Source organism: Acomys minous (genome assembly GCF_964271855.1).
Source record: "Acomys minous genome assembly, chromosome: 3".
In the NCBI taxonomy this organism is placed as follows: Eukaryota; Metazoa; Chordata; class Mammalia; order Rodentia; family Muridae; genus Acomys; species Acomys minous.
The window spans coordinates 34,840,383-34,861,357 of record NC_140485.1 but is presented as its reverse complement, the minus strand read 5'-3'; the positions used below and the strand labels follow the sequence as shown (position 1 = coordinate 34,861,357).

At 41.6% G+C, this 20,975-nt stretch overlaps 1 protein-coding gene across 2 annotated transcripts; it reads right to left on the bottom strand.

Moving 5' to 3' along the window:
* Positions 1-2,940: 2,940 nt before the first annotated feature.
* Positions 2,941-20,750, bottom strand: ARHGAP11A (Rho GTPase activating protein 11A). 2 transcript variants are annotated; one of them, XM_084776577.1, is made up of 13 exons: positions 19,978-20,750; positions 16,679-16,749; positions 14,681-14,777; positions 13,771-14,024; positions 12,927-13,090; positions 12,444-12,587; positions 10,919-10,993; positions 10,039-10,206; positions 8,318-8,444; positions 7,743-7,848; positions 7,203-7,226; positions 5,622-5,760; positions 2,941-5,336 (listed from the first exon to the last, which is right to left on the bottom strand). In XM_084776577.1, exons 1-13 carry the CDS (start codon positions 20,104-20,106, stop codon positions 3,799-3,801), a joined length of 3,036 nt encoding a protein of 1,011 aa, XP_084632703.1. In that variant the 5' UTR covers positions 20,107-20,750; the 3' UTR covers positions 2,941-3,798. The 2 variants fall into 2 exon arrangements, with proteins under 2 accessions (XP_084632703.1, XP_084632704.1); XM_084776578.1 differs by lacking the exon at positions 7,203-7,226 and having other exon boundaries at positions 19,978-20,749.
* Positions 20,751-20,975: the final 225 nt, after the last annotated feature.

Genomic DNA, 20,975 nt, shown 5'->3' with positions numbered 1-20,975 from the left:
CCGCCCACAGCAGGTGGAAGCAGCCTTCCCAGAGTTCCTGAAAGGAATTCTAGGCGCCTGGCTGCTGCTCTCCAACTGTGAGGTTTTTCAGGTGCACCATTTTCCCATCGACACCACATCCCTAATTTTGCCATCTTCTAGATTTTAAACTTAGCGTACAAACGGGATTCATGCAGGCATTCCCATACACTCCTTTTCTAGGACCTTTTCCTTTTCCCCCTGACTTACGACCTTTCTAGTTTAATGACCTACACTCAAATCCTCAGGTAGAAAAACCAAGACCCATCTATGAGAGAAAACGTGTATTTGTCTCAGATGTGACAACGGCAGGGATGACTAAGAAAAATCCAAGTCCTAAGGGATTCTGGTGACAGAGGTGCCTCTATTTCACCTTTCCTTAACCAGGGCACTAGGAGATTCTGAGAGGTCAGAGCGTTTCTTCTAAAGTTCACTAAGAGAAAGTCACACTTCCAGGACATGCAGAACTTAACCTAAGCAGACCTGGAATTTATTATTATATTTTGTGGTGCCGATCATGGAACCCAGGGTCTTATGGGATTCCTAGCCCTGAAAGTAACAAATATAAAAGGTGCAAAGTCCATCAAACAGCTAGGAACGAGTTGCCTGAGCAAACTTCTGGGAAATAGTAAGTCCCAGATGAGGTTAGAATCCCTCTTTCTTTTCTGGAGCAGCAAACCCATTAGCATTTTAATGCACTGAATGGTGCCTTTTCCTTGGATGCTTTTTGTTTCTATCAACATGACAACTCCTCTGCAGGATCTAGGTTCAAAGCTTATGATGGTACACAATATTTACTAACAAGGAATACTGTTTCATTTTCAAGTTTACTTCACAGTCGTTCAGTTATATTCAAGTTTGGAAAAATTGCTTACATTTTCCTGGTTGTGTAGGTGACTGAAACATACCAAATATGTCTATGCTTCACACCATACTTTAGAGATAGGGTGTGAAACCACACAAAATGCTGAAAATGATGGAAATGGTTTTTTTTTGTTTTGTTTGGTTTTTTGTTCACAACTTTTGAGGTTTCAGTACCCTATCGTTGGCTCCACTGCTTTATGAACCCATAGTGAGTCAGAACATGACAGTGGGAACACATGGAGAGTCAGGATAAACAGCAGAGCACATAAGGGATTGGTTGTGGGGGGATGCCCAGTGACCCACTTCCTCCTCAAGGGTTCTACAACCTTAAAATTAGTGCTTGCCACTAGCTAGGATCCAAGCATTCAACATGAGCCTATGGGTAGCATCTCACATCCAAGCATGACTATAAGGGTCTTACCAAGGCTGACTTGAATGCTCCTACCTCAGCCTCTGGAGTAGTTGTGACTACAGGACTGTGCCAGTACACTTGACTAAAACTTGTTATTTTTAAAATAAAACATAAGTCATGTGTGTGTGTGTGTATCCTAGATTTTCAAAATCCTACATTGAGTTCTTAGAGATTGTAGAATGCTGCCCAGAAACCTATTAACTTAGTTCTTTGTGTATTAAAATTACTGCTTGTTTGTGCAAACAGCCAAATATTAGATTTTTATAATTAAAAAAAGAATTGTTGAAGTTATAGTACACATTACTTTTAACTTTGGAAATCACAAATGTCTGCTCATGTAATCAGTGAAATTAGAAACAATCATTTTTGTATAAGACAGTAAATACAAAGATGAAACCACATTTTAAACCATTCTCAACTCCCAAATAGGAAACTGAGCTGGGCCGGGTGAGGTGGTGAATGCCTTTACTCCCAGCTCTTGGAAGGCAAAGGCAGGTGGAAGCTGGTCTATAAAGCGAGTCCAGGTAGTCAAGGCTACACAGAGAAACCTGTCTCAAAACAAACAAACAAACAAACAAAAAAAAAAAAAGGAAAATGATCTGGAACCTTAAGATGTTTGAGGATTTTATAGAAATTTTTTCACTTTTAAAATGGAGACAAGATCTACACACCCCGCGTTTCTATCTCCTGCGGGAATGTACACCATGCCCTGATCAGGCATCAAAGATATACTGAAAGCATGGGAGAAATTTAGAATACAGGAAAACTTAGCTCAAAATGTTCCCAATTTTGAAGCACCCCAGCTTTCTGTTTTAGGGATGTTCAATTAGCAAAGCCTCTGTAAATACTGCAAAATCTAAACTATTTCTCGATCAACTTTGTAAAGGATCCACACAACCTGTTATAACCAAACTAAAATGCATGGCTAGTCAGTTTTGACCAGATACATGAGGTTTAGGACTAGAGCTTTAGTTTTTATGTAAACCATATACTAATTCTGGGTAAGGATTACTAGGTAATGAACATAGGAAATAAACTTGAAATAAAACAGAAATCTTAGGGCAGAAGTGGCCTATGGTCGAGAGCACTGTTGCTCTTTTTAAAAGATGTTAATTTCATGTGCACTGGTATTTTACATGCATGTATGTCTATGTGGGGATGCCTAATCTCCTGGATATGGAATTACAGTTATGAGCTGCTATGTGGGCACTGGGAATTGAACCCAGGTCCTCTAAAAGAGCAACCAGTGAGCCATCTCTCCAGCCCAAATTGTTGCTCTTGTAGAGGACCAAGGTTTGGTTACCAGAACCTACATAATGGCTCAAAATCATGTAAGGTATCCAATCCCTCTTCTTAGAGGAGAATAGAAACACATGTGTTATACATACTTACATGGGTTGACATACATAGAGGACAAAACACACACTTATAAAATAATCTAAAGAACACCCCACACATCTTCAAGTAGAACCTGGCAAAGCGAACTTAAGGACTTGTCTCTCTCTCTGTCTCTCTGTCTCTGTCTCTGTCTCTGTCTCTCTCTCTCTCTCTCTCTCTCTCTCTCACACACACACACACACACACACACACACACACACACACACACTGTTTTGCATCTAAAACACAACACTAAGGCAAAGACACGCTTCTCAGAAGTTATTTTTAATGTCTGTACTAAATAAATAACACATAAACACAGGATAAGACTACCAGATATTTAGCTAAGTAAAATATACAGAGATACATTAACAATTCAAATTCTAAAATCAACCGGTTTCATAGAAAAAACCCACCTTGATTAAAATTTCAAGTTAAATTGTTTCTCCTTAAAAGTTTCATTGTCATAATGAACAAAATACATCAAAATTATCTTTTAAAAGTATGGCTTAAAATTAATCTGTTTCAATATCATAATGTACAAATATGCCTCAGTCATTCAACCACTGTCTTTAATTAAAAATTCAAGTGAAGCCACAGGAGACACTAAGCAAATTCCTCGGTCCCAATGGGAGTAAGTATTAGCACACCACTGAGGCAATTAACTTGTAGGATTTGGGTCAAGACAACATGAATACAACTCAAGGCAGAAGATTTGCGGGGCTTACTCATGCCCTTATGTATTGGACATGTGTAATAGGTAATGGTCTGGACTTGGAAGAATGGCAAGAGACAAGCACAGCTTGCTGTATTCTTCCTAATCTCCATGCAAAATAAAAATCATGTCCCTTTTTAAATAGATTTAACCAACAATTTCTTTAAAAGTTAATTATAACCTCTGCTTCAAGAAATCACAATAAAGTTAAGCTTAAATGCTTCAGAAAGAGAAAAACAAAGGAGTCTTATGTGCAAGTATGAAAATCCAAATTGCTCCAGCCTTGGGACTGCTTTGGGAAGAACCTGCCTGACAAGCATCCCCAGCTACACGCTAGCAGGCGCTTACCCTGCAAACCACCCTGCGAGTTGCTAATTTTATTTACACTGATGATAAGCACCACATCTGACAGTTACAAGTCTACAGGCTTACTCGTTGGTAGCAGTTGAGGCTTTCCAATAGGATTTTTGGGAGAACCTTTATACCAGACCCTTTCTTTTTCTGATGGTTTCCTAAGAACTCTGTTTTTTATCCCAGGTGCAGAGACCACATTGTTATTTACAACTAATTTTAATCTATCATGATTAGTGAGATCATCCAAGGGAAACTTAGTTTGACCATCAGATTTGCTCTCCTGTTTACAGAGTCTAGTAGCGCCAAGAGAAGCAGACGTAGGATCTGGATGTCTCTTCACTTTTGTGAAAGCTTCACAAGTTAACTCAGCACTTGATTTTGAGAGTGTATCATTGAACTTTGCACACGATGTAGCCTTCTGTGCATCAGGACCTGACTTAGCACATGAAACAGACGGACGTTTTGATGTGCTTTCTACACAAGAGGGAAGAGCACTGTCACAGCTCATTGATTTTACCAGAGGAGAAGCTGCGTCACCAGGGATTGCCAACCTCTGCCTCACGGGATGCCTGTCATGCTCCAACAAAGAATTAATTCTTCTGACAGATTGACGAACAGGTGTACGCTGAAATTTAAGAGGTGATTTCACTTTTGCTCTGTTTGGTTCATTTAGAGACAGCTTATTAAACCACTGTATGTGATCAGAAACCCTCCCATGCTCTGTCATTTGTAAGTCTCCAGGAACCTCATTCTCGCATTTTTTCACCAGTGACCGTTGCCTGGCACATCTCTGGGGCCGAGGTTTTGAAAGGTCCATCACGCTGCACGTACTCTGCTCTAGAGGCTGAGCCTTGTCTTCACCGGCAGCTCTGCATGCCGCTGCGCTCTCTTCCACCTCATTCTCATTTTCCTGTGGCTGAGGAGTCGGATGCTTCCTTGGGGACTGTGGTTCCTCTGTTCGCTCCTCACCGAGGAGTTCTTGCTGGATTAAGTCAGCTTTTGCTGTTTCTGAGGGCATGTCTTCTTTATATTCTGCTGTCATCTGAGTTGAGTAACACTCCATGCTGGCTTCTCTAGCAAGTTTTGGACTTTGACCCTGTGAGGAATTTCTTTCTGAAACACAGTTCTCATCTTCGCCAGTGCGGCTCTCATCATTTCCCTCTGGTTCTCTCGAAGTCACATCACTAGATTCACTTTCTTCCCCCATATTTGTTACTGATAACTGCCTGCGATTTATCATTGTATGCAGATCACTCCCAGATTCAGAAAATGCTTTCTGAACCTTCTGCAAGGTCTCGGAGGTCAAGTTACCCTCATCCCCACTAAGAGAACTTCCCAGCACACTGCTGTCAGGTTGGCTCTGGAAGGCGGAAGGCCTGAGCTCACATGACAGAACCGGTGATTTTTCAACAGTAATATCAGGCTCCAAAGAGAAGTTTTTCCCCTCACGACTTCTCATTATTGGAGAAGCTCCATTCGCACCCACATCTTGAAAACTTGAATTACTGGGTTCTGTCCAAGACATCTGGTAACCTGCTCCATCGAGTTGATCTGGAGTTAGTAAGTGTTCCTCAGATTTGCTGATCTTTTCTGTGCCTAAAATAAAACAGATGCTTTAATACTTTACATCTTGCCTAGTTTTAAGACACAATCCAAACACATGACAAATCAAGTTAGTGAGCATTATTTCCAAAACATTGAAGATGTTATAATTTAAGGTAAAAAGGTCCAATGTTGACATTTACAAGCATCTTCCAATTGTTGACAGAAAACTACACTGCCAAGTCAAATATTTTCACCATTCAAATGAGAACTTCTAGAACATAAAGTAAAGGATACCAGAATTTGAGGTAAAATTCTAACAGTATTACGTAAATATACCTTTCTTTAGCAATCTTTCATCAATATCTGGGCTAAAAAGCAGGCCTGTTTTTACAGAGTCAATCCTATTTTTTAGATTTTGTTGATTCGCTAGGCGTCGACCAACATTTTCATATCTATTGATGACAGAACATCCATTCTGTACGGAAAAGAAAATTTGAAAATGGTTTAGTTAAGTAAATCCAGTAACTAAAAATATTAAAACCAATTAAGTATTAAGAACAGTAACTAATCTAAAAAGGCTTATCTAACTGAAAGATAAGTGTAACAAACAAACATTCTTGTCTACAGGTGAAATGTGTAAAGATCAGGTGATATGTTATGAAGTAAAATACAGAGCTGAACATCCTCATTCAGTACTAGAAAAAGCTGTGAGTGCACTATCTCTGTGCCAGGGCCTGCTGACAAATTGTGTGTGTGTGTGTGTGTGTGTGTGTGTGTGTGTGTGTGTCGGGGGATAGTGTTTATGTTCTAAGATGAGATTTAAATCAAAACAGTACGTTATATGGCATCAATAGAACACGAGGTCAAAGCGACACGGAGAATGCTGAAACAGTGAGGAGAACACTGCTGGTGAGGGTGGGAGTATAATTTCACACACAGCTGTGAGAAGACAAAGGGTATTTCAGGGAGATGTTGTCAGCACGGCTTCCACAACTGAAAGAGAGTGAGGAGGCAGAAGACCCCCTAGAGCTGGACTCAGGGACATGCTCTGGAAAGCACAGATCATGCGGAGCACTTTGTGTTAATGTAGGAAGCCGGGGCTTCCTTCAGAATGAGAAAGATCACTGGAGGGATCTGAACAGAAAAGCAGTATGACTTAACCTGGCTTTTAACAGGACTGTTCTACGGCGCAAGCATTGCAGAGAGGACATCGGACCTACTTAGATTAACTGCAGGTTCTCCAGAGGAGAAGACACTCTGGAGACAGCTAAGAGGGGAAGGCTCCTCTGACAGACAAGATGTGGCATATGAGAATGTGAGTGAGGAATCCGGAACATGCAGTCTGGCCTCGGTGACTAGAAGAGCCAGCTGCATAACTGAAATGGGTGACAGCAGTGAAGAGAGGGCTTTGTTGTAAGGACAGTTGCAGCAAGAAGCAGTGTATGTGGAATCAGTTTCTTCCTGAACATTGAAGAAAGGAACCAGCAAAAATCAGAGCTCAGTGCCACAATACATGCTCAGCCCAACGAAAGACAGAACAGGAAAAATCAAAATCAAAGCAAATACCAAACCCTACAAAGACAGATACTTCCTCTTTTGTGCACAGGAATATTTAAATGTAGTTGTCTTAGACAATTAGTGTTGGATATTATGTTACAATAGAGTTTAAAAAGTAATAGGAAAGTAAATGAAGAACAGTAAGGGGTCCTGGAGGGTAAGTAAGGCCTTTTATTTGACACTCTTGACTACTTGCTTAAGAAGGTTGAATTCACAGGCCACCTTGTTTTGTTTTATCTGTTTGTTTGCTTTTTGAGCCGGGGTCCACAACTCACTATGAAGACCAGGCTGGCATTGAACTCACAGAGATCCCTGTACCTCTGCTCCCAAGTGCTGGGACTAAAGGAGTGAACCCCTTACCTTGAGAGCAGTTTCAGTGACGTTCTGAAATTAAAAAAAAAAAGTTGATAAGAGTAGTAGCCCATGGTTTACTACTTTGGAGGAAGGGAATGTGAGAGAGTGTAAGTCTACACTTTCATATTACTATGATTTGTGTTATGCCAACAGACTAATAAAGCTATACGCCATTATGGTGTTCCTAATTGTGAACATAACTAAGAAATGCCTATAAATTAGATAGGCATATGACCAGGAGTATCTGTGATGACATTCCGAGAGATTGTTAGAAGAGAGAGTTCTGGCCTAATGAATCAGCAAATCTACCAATGACTCATAAGAGGCTGGCACTACTGGGAGGTGATGGAGAAAAGGAGGGGCTCAGGTCTGGATCATGCGCCAGGCCCTTCCTGTATTCCTTCTTTTCCTAGTTGCCATGATGTGAAGGGCTCTGCTTGCCACATCCTCCCCACCAGGATGAACTGCCACTTCTGAAAATACAACCAAAGAAAGCCCCCTCCGTGCAGCTTGTTGGTGACTCTGCCTCAAGGACAAGACACTTACGGAATCTCTGTTTTTTCCCAGGCTAAACTTCAGACGAAGAGATCTTCGGACCTTTTCTTTACGACTGACTTTAGGAGAGAAGCAGCCTGCTTTTCCTGATTCTACCCTAAAGAATGCAATTTAAAACATCAGTTCCTGGTCTAAATATCAGAAAATCTTGCAAAATGAAAATTTGACTAAGTCCAAAGAAGTCATACTGTTAATTACTAACTAATAATTTTTTTAAAATGACTTAACTGTAACATATTATATGTAAATGCTCATCTGGCATGTGAAAATTATTTATCATCCTTATTCACTTACAAACCAGGATGATTAGAATGGATTACATATAAACCCAAGAAAATCTAAAATTACACAATCAATATAGAATAGGATTTGTATCAAGAACAGTGAATTCAATTTAGTTCCCCCCCCCCTTTCTGATGGTATATGAAGGGCCAACAATTAATAAGAACATAAAGATGTTCTTTACATGGGTGATGTAAAGAATCTGACTAAACTTTCACTTGTGGTGGGACGACAGCACACACATCATTGTCACCCCACGAAAGCACAATGTCTGGGCAGGTCACCTGTAAACTCTTTTGCTCGCAATCCTCTTACTTCGCCTTACGTCTGTGTTGGTCAGCTGGTTTCCACTCACGGTGATAGGTGAGAGTGAACTCTGAGATGACCCGCCTGGGCTCGTGTCAAAGTGAACTGTAAGAACAACAGGTGAACCATCGTACATGCTTTCTTTTCAAAACATAAAACTGCAGCAACCTGGCGTGGTGGCGCACGCCTTTAATCCCAGCACTTGGGAGGCAGAGGCAGGTGGATCTCTGTGAGTTGGAGGCCAGCCTGGTCTACAAAGAGAGTTCCAAGACAGCCAAGGTTACACAGAGAAACCATGTCTTAAAAATCCAAAAACCAACCAACAAACAAACAAAAAACTGCAGCAAGTAGATTTAAGTCCAGTTTCTACTACCCAAGCAGCAACAAGTACAATTTCTGCTTAGGTTTCAGGAATTAATAACTAACCGAAAAGAAAGCATTATTCTCCAATTTTACTGTTGTCAAGTGGAAGTTGGACTGAGCACTAATCTTATGTTAGTTCTGCTTTAAACACTTAGTAATAAGGGAAGGACACCCTGCCAAACTTTGAAGAGCAAGCTGTGGAGACAGCAAAATTTGCCTACCACTTACTAAATGGCTTCGGACTCTGGAAATATAGTTCCTTGATGAACAGAAATATTACTGCCAGGAATTATTAGACGTGAGAAAGGATATGCATAATTCATAATAAAACCTATTATGCTAATATACGCCAATAAAAAACGTAAAAAGTAATATTGACAAATTTAAGCGTGAGCATTCAGGATATAATGGCTAGCCAACTGTCTACCAGACAAGTATAATCTGCCAATAATTTCTGTCAAACAGACAAAAACTAATAATCTAAAGCCACATGTAACCCATTCATCCCTGCCAGGTTCCAGCAAGTAATTCATGTTTACAACAGTATTCAATTTTACTATCTAATGTTATCTATACCATGTGATCTGTCATAGCAAAATAAATAAAGAACATTACAAACAGAGGGTCCATATACATTTCACTTATGTCCTAATCATGTCCAGTATCCTTCCAACAGTCAATTCATTAGTTACTGATGAAAAAAAAATCCAAAGTGTCCAAAGAGGTATTTGTGGGTTTGTTTAGTCATGAAAATAATCACCTTAGGACTTGTTCATGCATTAGGCCAAAGGACATTTTAGAGATCAATATAGCACATCCAACGTGACTTAGTCATCTTGAAAATATATGTGGTCAAGGAAGCACAGTCAGTTTGGACCTCTAGCCACCTGGCAGGGGTTGTCTCTCCGACTCTGTGGCCCGCCTTTGGGCGGTCTCCGACTCTGTGGCCCGCCTTTGGGCGGTCTCCGACTCTGTGGCCCGCCTTTGGGCGGTCTCCGACTCTGTGGCCCGCCTTTGGGCGGTCTCCGACTCTGTGGCCCGCCTTTGGCACCTCCCCCCTAACTGGACAGCCTTGTCTAGCCTCAACAGAAGATATGCCTAGTACTACTTGATATGCCAAGGTGGGTTGATATCCATGGGAGGTCTCCCCTCCTCTGAGAAGAAAAAGAGGGGAGCATAGGGGGAGGGACTGGGAGGGGAGGGGGAGGGACTGGGAGAAGAGGGAGGGAAACTTCCTACAGGGATATAAAGTAAATAAATTAATTAAAACAAAACAACAAAACCAGGCCCTCCATGTTAATGTTTACACCCCAATAATAATGAGACTTTTTGCTACCTGATACTGGTGTAGAATTGCTGCTGAAGATATGACTTGGCAACAGTTCAAAGTTCAAGTTGTGCTTGATGGACTTCCTTTTCTTACTTGAGAAGGCATGAGAAGACTCTCCTGGCAGTTTACGCTTAACACTTGGTGTGAGAATCAGTGGTGATACAGAGGCCTGGGCTGAAAACCACACAGAAGTGATGTGCTTCTCCATACAGATGGTAAGATGCACAAGCCTTAATTTCTTATAAGCACTATTATTTAGAAGTTAACAACAACAAATGTGAGAGATGCAGTTCCACGATTCACTATTGCTTAGCTAAATTAACATTCTGTAATTATTTAAATAAAACAGCAAAGTTACAAAGAGGCAAAATTATTTTTTTCTTTATTGTTTGAGGTGAGGTCTCCTCACTATGCAGCCCAAACAGGACTTCAACATGCGATTCTTTTGTACTGGGGTTAAAGGCACAAGCAACCGTACTGAGCTTGGAAAGGCTCTTAAAAATGCAGGGGTAACTTAAACTAGATAGAGTAATAGACACATATAACAAATGAAATAATATCAACACAGGGTAGAAAACTACATTCAAAGATAAACTTTCTTATTCTGATACAAAGTGAGGTAAAGCCATGTTCAAATTATAAGCAATTGAAAATCACTATTAAGATTATTTTTAAAAATGATAACAGATAAAGAAATTCTTGCCTACTATTCATTTTAAGATTTTTGAGTTCACTACACTCAATGTAACTAATAACATAATGTAGAATACAGTGCAGTATTTTTAATGAAATAGTACTAGGATTTGGTTATTAGGCAATTATAATTGTTCTCTACAGAGCACTAAAAACATTTTCATTTAAATATTTATATATAACAAACACCTACCGGTTCTATCTTGTTGAGGTGTAATAGAGGGTGTTTTGCTGGATTTGAGCTTATTTAGTGCTCCATTAACAAAATCTGAAATGCAAGGCATATATAGTTACATCAGCAACTAAAATGTAATATAACCTGCCTTGTATCAATAATAAAGATGGCCCAGGTCTAACAAATATCTACATTTGTGGCAGGAAGCTTTATAGGTTGAACTGTGTATTCTATAAGCCAGGACGAGATAAGAAAGCAATCTGCCCTACAGAGTTCAGAGTCCAGTTGACACTTATAGATTGGCCTCTAGAACTGTTATGTCTAAGTCATTGAATTTGTGACCTTTGACACAGCAGCCCTATGAAAATAAAAGAGAATAAAAAGAACCTACAAAAGTAGCAAAGAAAGAGCATAAAAAAGCAGTAACCAAGCCAAAAAATTCCAAAAGGAATGATACTCAAAGATGGGAAACTGGGCTGAGGAGATGGTTCAGTGGGTGAAGTGCAGGCTGAGCACGTGTGAGGACCTATGCTCATCTCCCCAGAACCCACATGAAAGCCGGGTATGGTCCTATGCATCTGGAGTCTCAGTATTCTTTTGGGGAGATTGGGAGGCAGAGATAGCAGAATCCCTAGAAGTGCGGGACAGCTAGCTTGGAGCGCCCAGATGCAAACAGAGCCTATCTGAAAACAGGTACAACTCAGGACTGACACGCAAGGCTATCCTGACTTCCCCTTAAGAAGCCATCCATGTGAACACGCACGAGAGCACAACACGCTGCGTGGAGGATGGCTTCACTCTTCCTGACCTAAAGGAGACAGGAACTATTATCACCATGACAGAACTTTTGTTCTATCTTCTCTTGAGTCTTCTTCAGTAACATTTCCTTCATAACTGACTTCACACTCACACAACTGAGTTCTTCACAGACCTGGCACCTGTATTGTTGCCATAACCCTCTTTCTATTCTCTCCAACTCCAGGAGCCAGATCTTCAAATTAAATAAAATTACAACATACTTCCGTGTCATACGTCAAGTTGAAGGAACAGTCTTGGTCTTTGGGCCTCGTCTCAGTTCCAGATTAAACCATCAATGGACACAACGAACCCAAACACACTCATCTGCTCCTAGAATAGACTTGTTTCTATTCTGTATTTCTGAGCTAGTACAGAACGTAAGTTTTCTGTTTTCACTCAGTCTCTCTGTATTCTACCCATGCTTCAAGAAAGCTCAGGTTGAGGGCTGGGAACACAGTTCAGAGGCATAGTGCTTGCTTAGCCTGTGTGAGGCCCTAGTTTCAATTCCCACACAGTACATAAATAAGGCCTGGTTTGACAAGTCCTTGGTAACTACGACCCAGGGAACCTTCTGTTAAAGATTCAGCATTTCCTATCAGATTGTATTATCACTTGAACTCCTAACATGCCCATGCTTTGTTTCCCAACTTGGCATCCAAAAGAGTCATACCACAGCTAATGCTCACGTTTGCATTTTAGATGAAAGCCAATCTCAGTCCCTCCCTGAACGGAGAGCATCAATTACCTCCAACACTTTGTCTTCTTTTTCTCTTACAATCACCAGGAGTTTCACAGTCTACTTCAAAGCCTTCCAGGGGTGGAGAAGTACAGAGGCCATCAATACCTAACATGGCTGGTATCTTTTCCAGGATAAAATCTGGCACGCGTCCTAAATCAAAATGTTCGTAAGACAATTATTCCTTCCCTCCTTTCCTACTCCAAAGTATAAGTAATAGTGTCTCATAGTTCACTTAGAAGTGACCAGGACCGAGCCGGGCGTGGTGGCGCACGCCTTTAATCCTAGCACTCGGGAGGCAGAGGCAGGCGGATCGCTGTGAGTTCGAGGCCCGCCTGGTCTACAGAGTGAGTCCAGGACAGCCAAGGCTACACAGAGAAACCCTGTCTCAAAAGACCAAAAAAAAAAAAAAAAAAAAGAAGTGACCAGGACCTCCCTCATTTAAACAAATCCTACTACTTGACAATACCAATATTCAATATAAGATCTTACCAATATCTGATGCACAGTCAATAAGAGTCTGTACTACTGCTGCCTGCAGTCGGAGCTTTTTGTCTGTGTGGGCAGACATCTTCTCATGGCCCTCACTCGTCTGAAGAAGATTTGGTGCAAATATCACTGCAAGATTGCTGCTATCCATTTTATTCTCACTCGCCCTGATGACAAAAGACTTTATTAAATGACGAAAACGGAAGAAGTCCAGGAAGTTAAAATAACATCTACTTTATCTGTCGCCTACAAGTAGAACACCCCTTGTCTACCCACCCACGCGACCAGCCTGAAGGAGAAATGGACAGAAGGAGGAGGGAAGGGGCACTAAGGGTGAGCCTGGCTGCTATGCAGAGGCCAGAGGTCTGTCTTTAGCCATACAAAATAAAACAAAGAACCCAAGGACCCAAAACATATGGTCTCACAGATTTAAATATAAGCCATACTAACCAGTTCACACTTTGTTCTTTCACTCAGACTAAGTCTGTCTATCCGACCTTAGAGCCACCCACAGAAACGAAGCATTGGGAGGCACCCATTATAAACAAGTAGGCTCACTAACAGCAGGAAGAGGAAAATTAATACACAATATCTTAAAAGCACAGGATCCATCCAGTAGACAATGAATCTTGTCAATCCCAATAAGCCCTTAAGGAATCCATAATGAAGACTCTAATGATACAAAATATTACAGCACTTGGAATACCATTTCTTAAGGTACACAGGGTATATTTCCTATAGTAAAGACTTTTTTTCCCATTTCAGTTAAACTGATTAACTACTGGGAACATCTTTAGGGAGCAGAGAAGTTAAACTCATTCATTTAAGGCTTTTAGTTACCACTTACCTAAGAGAAACCTTCTTGAGAAAGTTAAAGAAGTATCTTAATATAGCCACTGTAGCGTCTGCCACAAGGCATGACAGCAACAATGTAGCTTTATTCTTCTCCTCTGCTCCTAACTGTTGAGCTTTGAAAAGCGCTTCCTGCAGATCAGCTGGGAGGACAGGCTCTGGCAGTTCCCGGAAGAACTGCTTAAGCAGACCTGCAACATCACATGGAAGCGCAGAAGACAGGCAGGCTTCACCATGGTCCAGTTTACTCTAAAACAGACACAAGAATCTTGAGCCTTCTAGCCACTTAAGCATATATTAAAACAGTAATCATTATCATATCAAATTAAGACCTCTTGCTTAAAGTATTAGTCCTGTTGAGAAGGCTAAAAATAATAAAGCTGAGTTTTCTTTTCATATAGTATTTTACAACAATGAAAAGCACAAATTTGAATGCATACTATGTTTTTAAAGCAGTATATAAACAATTTAAGATTTTATTTTAGAAAAATATTTCAGCTGTAAAAAAAGAAATCAAATCAGGAAATGGTACTAATAAAAAAATATAGTTCAACAGAGCATGATAGTACAAGCCTGTACTTCCAGCACTCAGGGAGGCAGAGGTAGGTGCATCTCTGGTGAGTCTGAGGCCAGCCTGGTCTACAAATTGAGTTCAGGACAGCCAAGGCTACCAAAAAGAAGGACTGGAGAGATGGTTCAGGGGTTAAGAGCACTGGCTGCTCTTCCAGAGGTCCCGGGTTCAGTTCCCAGCATCCACATGGCAGCTTATACTTGCCTGTAACTCCTGTTCCAAGGGATCCGACACCCTTACACAGACATACATGTAGTCAAAATACCAAGTACATAAAAATAAATAAAATTAAAAAGAAAACCCAAAAAAAAGTATAGTTCAAGACTGTGCTTACCTTTAGCGCCTTTAGACGAATAACAGATCCTGACTTCCTAAAAAGCCCTTCTGTGTGAATATGCTCTTCTAAAGCTGTGCATGCATCAACAAGAAAGCTGAAAGAGAAGCCATGTGCTGTCAAGGGTGCAGATACACACCTCAGTAGCCCCATCCTACCACAACACACATGAGGTCAGGCATATGCCTTCTTAGCTCTAGTGCCAAAAGTTCTTTTGATCCTTGTAGCAAAATAGTATCTGGTTGGTTTTTGCTTCCTAACTTTTTCTCTAAGGTCTACAGCTTTTCTTATGGCAACGTCAATGTGTGCCACATCCAGCGAGGCTCCAGGACCAGAGCTGACTAAGGGTGGCAAGGGAATGACAAAAGGACAAACATGAAATAGCTGAGGTCAGGTAGACTGGGCTCTTGGAGAGAAACCAGCCCCCTCCTCAAGCTCAGCTGTTTATTGTATAGACTTGAACAAGGAGATGGGCTCTTGCATACTGCTGAATAAGCAGGCGTGATTACTGCACACAGGAAAGCAGAGTGGCAGGGCTTACAGAATACAGCTAGATCAAGGAGGCAAGTTTAGCTAATCCCTGTAGGAGTCTTTGAAGAACATCAGTCTTCATTCTGGGTGGGGTGGAAGGCTATGGCGGACATTTTTTTTGAACACACTGACAACACCTGCCCTCAGTCTCCCCAAAGGAACCTTTGCTATTTCCCTCTGTGCCTCACCTTGTGGGAAAGGCTTCTTCATTCTTCCATGAGTATGAATCACTGGGGTCCCTGACATGACTGTGCCCATGTAAACAACACAGATTTACTAGACTTCACACACTTAGGGCTTTCTCTATTTGACACAAATGTGCCCTATCAAGTCTACTTGTTTTCTGCCTCTTCTGACTTGCCACATCTCTAGCCTAACTCCTGATCAGACACAGTCACCCTCAGTATTCCTAACAGCCGTCACCATGGATACCAATGACTTTTTTCTCACCAAATCACCCATCAACTCATTGTCTCATATTGACTGACTCATGGACACATGATACATCTGACCACTCTCCTGCTCTGAAACGTCCTTTTCACCATTCTTGATTTTCTTGCTATCTCCCTAAAGTGCTCGTTCTCAAGCTTCCTATGTCCCTCCTTTCCTGCTCGTGACCATGTGGAGTGACTTGGGCTTTGTTCAAAGCCTTTTTGAAGACAGCAGCCCAGACTGGTCGCACAGCTGCTGTGTATCCAGGGTGACCTGGATTCTTCAGGTCTCCAGCTGCCAAGTATTGAGAGTACAGCACTCAGCACCATGCCTACCTGGCCCACGGCTTTCTCTGTCCACTATCTCTCGATTGGTGGTAACCTAGTATATAGCATGCATGGCTTTAAATAACCATCATGCTACATTGCCCCCAAAACAACATCAAGGGTTTTTTTTCCCCTTGGAAAAACAGAATCCTTCCTGTCCTTAATCATTCTCATGGTAAGGGGGTGAAGGTTCAGTTTTACACACAAACTAGTCTCAACCAATATTAACTTTAGATTCAACAGCTGGCACCAAAAATTTAGAAAGTAAGCCAACGACAAGCAATGACAGAGCTGTATTTTCACTTAGTGCCTAAATGTCAGGCCTGGGAACAAGATGACTGACAGCTGGTTCTGCATGTTTACTTACAGGTAGCCCAGAGATGACATCAGCTTCAGCCAACACTCCTGGATATAAGATACTAGCAAGAGTCTGCTGTGTATGTGTGTGCTTGTGCCACAGCACTCATGTTGGAGCAGAGAACAGTTCTGTAAAGCCAGCTCTCTCCTTCCACCTTCATACATGGGTTGGGCATCAGGCTTACGCTGCAAGCACCTTTTCCCACTAAGTTATGTTATTAGCCTTATGTTTTGATTTTTTATAACGGTAATGTTCAGAGATGAAATAATGTGGTCTTAAGCAATCAACTATTTTTCAAAAGTCCTTTTAAAAGCAGTTTGAAATATTCTCTTCATCTTGGAGTCTGCTTACCTTGGAATGTCTCCATACTCTGGAACAACTGAATGAGGCAATGAATTAAAAGGAACTCCAAATATCTTACCCTAAAACGACAAACTTGGTTACTCTACACAGTATTAGGCATAAAATAGAATCTTCAACATTAGGCAAATAAAGATCTTAGGAATGAAAACATTATCAGAAATAAACTCCAAGCTATCAATACAAAACAATTATCTGAAGTTTATGTACTAGAAAGTAACTCTTCTAAGACATTAAGCTAGATGTTTTGAACATAAAGACACCAAGATAAAGTCACTGTCTTCATATAATCCAATGTGTCAGTCAGTCTTTGACCTCATTATGGGAGACTCACACAATTAGTGCTTAATTCTTAGACCAAATTATTGCAAATATTAATCCCTCCCAATGCTATACATTGCTTCAGTGACCTTATTTATACTTTCCTCTAGTCATCCTACAAATACTACTTCACACAAAAGACTAAATCAGTTGGTAAAAGAAACAGTAGCTCCTGAATTCCAATAACATCTGAGTACTTCCTAAAATACATCAGGTGTGGGTATTTTTGCACTTTATAACTTTTCCACATTGTACAGCACGAGTGCTTTTCAACTACGAGGTAGACAAAGCCAAGGTTGTAAACATTTAAGATGATTTTCATTTAACTACCTTTAGACTGACTTTTTGATAATACGCATTCACAGTTTAAAATACCAGGGATCCCAAAAGAACACTTGTGGTTTTTGCGACTATCTTTCTACTTCCTGACTATGAACTTCTTAAAAATATGTCCCTGACGACAAAGGCTGTGGCTTTCTACTGGATTGAAAAAGTCAAGCCTGTTTATGTCTACAGATTCAAAATTAAATTGGTTCACATAATCTGATTTAGTTCAGATGCACCCGCTCTCCAAACTGCTACTGCAGCACTTCTGACTGACAACACCGTTAGGCACACTTAATGACTCAACCCAGCAATGAAATTTTACTAATCTTATTTCTAGCACTTGGCTTGTTTTGACAAATATTCCAAGCAAAAAGACCACCCAGTCAAAAACAGTTAGAAATTAGGTTCCAACTTGGGAAGGCTACCAGTTTTCAAGCACTGGCTTTTCTAATTGTTAGCTGTACAACCTTAATCAAGTCATTATAACATTCTCCACCTCTTATGTCATCACGTTATAGAAAGGTTTGCATCTCATTAGACTGTTACTAGCTTTCATAGCTGAATTTACACCACACAACCCTTAGGATATGGGTGACTGTCATGGTTGAATAGGAGGCAAGCGAAGGGTGTTGTGCCAGGCCTACCTACAGAACTTACCAGGAATTACCACTTTATAAAATAAGAAACTGAAGCTTAGTGAGAAAAAGCAAGTGGCCCACATTCATAGTTAACTATAAAGCTCGAGCCAAACTCAGGCCTGTCTCTAAAAGCAAGTGTCAGGATTTGTTTAAGAAATAAAAGAAAAAACAAATACCCATATTTAAGGTTATGGAAAGACAGTTTTACCAACAGAAGTAACCACTGTAATTTTCAAGCATAAACAAGCACATTAAGTAGGTGTGGTGACACACCTTTTTAATCCCAACACTAGGGAGGTGGAAGTAAGAGGATCAGCTCAAGACAGCCTTAGCCAGTGAGTTCAAGGTCAGCCTGTGCTACATAATACTCCATCTTAAACAACAAAATTTCTATGCAAATTAACTGTATTAGTTTTTGTCTTCAAGTACAAAGTGCTAACTACTCACATACTTTTTCTGTTATTATTTTGTATTGTTTTTTGAGACAGGGTGTCTCTGTGTAGCCCTGGCTTGGAACTCACTCTGTAGACCAAGCTGACCTAGAACTAAGAGATCCATCTGCCTCCAGCCCTCCCAAGTAATGGGATTAAAGGCGTGGACCACCACCATCCGGCTTCCACATACTTTTAAATGGCTTATATTCAATTTTTCACAATGAAAGTCTTGATTACTCACTCAATAGAGAATAAAATTTCACCCCAAATCCCTTTTCCTCTACCACTAAAACCAAAACATAGTGTTTTGGGCCACTGATGGTTCAATGGGTAGAACATTTGCTGAATTTTATCCCTGAGGCCCACATAACACAACAGGAGAGAACTAACTCATGCACATGCCCTCTGACCCAAGGCGCATGCCATGGAGGTGGGGATTATGAAACTTTAGCAGAAATAAGAACTCAGTGCTAAAACATAAATAAATAAATAAATAAATAAATAAATAGAAAATAAACCCAAAAACAAAAAAACAAAACAAAACCCAACTTCAACCAACACACTTTCCCAATATGCTTGTTTAAAAATACAGGTTTGTAGCCAGGTAGTAAACCATGCCTTTAATCTCAGCACTTGGGAGGCAGAGGTAGAAGGGTCTCTGAGTTTGAGGTCATCGTGGTCTACAGAGCAGAGTTCCAGGACAGCCAAAGCTACACAAACAGTCTGGAAAAAAAACAAAACCAAACCAAAAAACAAACAAACAAAAAATAATAACAATAACAAAATCCAAGCAGGATTGTTTCAGTGTAGGGCTGGTGTTGGGTGGGCAATGTTTACACTACTACAGAGACCAGAAAATAGCAAGCCTGTTTTCTTAAACTGTTGAATACTGAAAGATAACACGATGCCTATTTCTAACGCTTAGGTCAACTTTCTCATATACTGACTCGTTTGAAATGCACTGACTACTCACTCAAGCTTGACAGAAGGTAGTTTGCTTCACAGCCTGCATTCTGCTTGCTCAAAACACAATATATCAGCCGGGCGGTGGTGGCGCACACCTTTAATCCCAGCACTCGGGAGACAGAGGCAGGCGGATCGCTTTGAGTTGGAGGCCAGCCTGGTCTACAAGGTGAGTCCAGGACTGCCAAGGCTACACTGAGAGACCCTGTCTCGAAAAACCAAAAAACAAACAAACAAAAAACCCCACAATATATTATAAGGTCAGTAACACAGTATTTAAGCAGAATGCCCAGGATCCTATTCCTAGCGCCACCAAAAAAAAAAAAAAAAAAAAAAAAAAAAAAAAAAAAAGTGGGCAATAGAAGGAGCCACGTTTGAGTGTCACAACCGAGAGATGTTACGGACATCTAGCAGTGTTCTCATCCAAAACCTCAAAGATGTTGCTACAGCGGGAAAAAATCATGCAATTTTCAATGCTGTAACGTTTCTGGGGCGGGGGGAACCCTTAACCATCGACAAACGACCACACAGATTTTTATTCTAACCACGTGTCTTTCGTAGCCAGAATAAACCAGGTGTGCTCCTGTCCCTAAACGTCTTAACTTACCCTTATCTCCGTAGCGGCAGTTTCATTTCTCCTGCGATCACACTGCCGGCGGCCACCCTTGACCTTAATGCCATAGACAGCCCGAAGCTGCTGCAGCAGGGCCAGTCTGACCAGCCTCGGATCCCACATCCCGAACACGTCGCCCACTCTCCGAGGCCGACTCCGAGTCCTCACTTTCGTCTGCCACCAATTCTTCCAATTTCCAAACACCCTCAGGCTTGAGCTCCGCTCCCGCTGCCTTCCGGCCACCTCTGGCACTCTTCTGGCCCAGGGCCACTTGCACCGCTTTCCTTCGATCCTTTATCCACTTCCACCGACCTTCTTGTCTCCCGCCACACTTAACTCTTGTTTCACTTCCACCGACCTTCTTTCTCGGCCCTGTCAACTACTTACACAAACCCTCTGAATCTTGCGTTTTCCGAGACCACCGCCTGCTGCTAGTTTCTCGCTTCCGGACACTTCCGCCTATCCGCTCCCACGCCGGGTGGCTTTACCCGCTCAGATCTGTGAGATGGAACCGTAACCTTAGCCTCCTCGTCCTTCCAGCCGGGCCAGCCGGCTGCTCAGGGAGCTCCCAGTCCCGGTCCCAGCCCGGGCTGGTCCCCGCCGTCACCCCGTCTCACACGCCGCCTTTCCCCTAGCCCATCAGCCTGCCTCTGGCGCCGGCCTGCTAACGTTCAGGGGCTCGGTTCATGCCTCCGCCCCACCTTCTCCGCACGCATGGCAGCCGTCGGGACCGCACCTAGGCAGCCCCAGCCAGGCTCAAACGCCAGCGCCAAACAGCGACCCTCACCTGATTGGCCAGCTCCTGTTTTCAAAATGAGGCCCCTTCTGGGTGGCCAGGAGCTGCCTGACTGGAAGGTTCCGGCGAAGCGGTGCATGGGGTGTGAAAAGAGAGTGAGTAGCACTTTCTATTTGACTATTTGTTTGGAAGAAAAAAAATGTCTAAAGCGTGTCTGAATAGACTTGCTTTTCTTTTCAGATAATATACTTCGGGG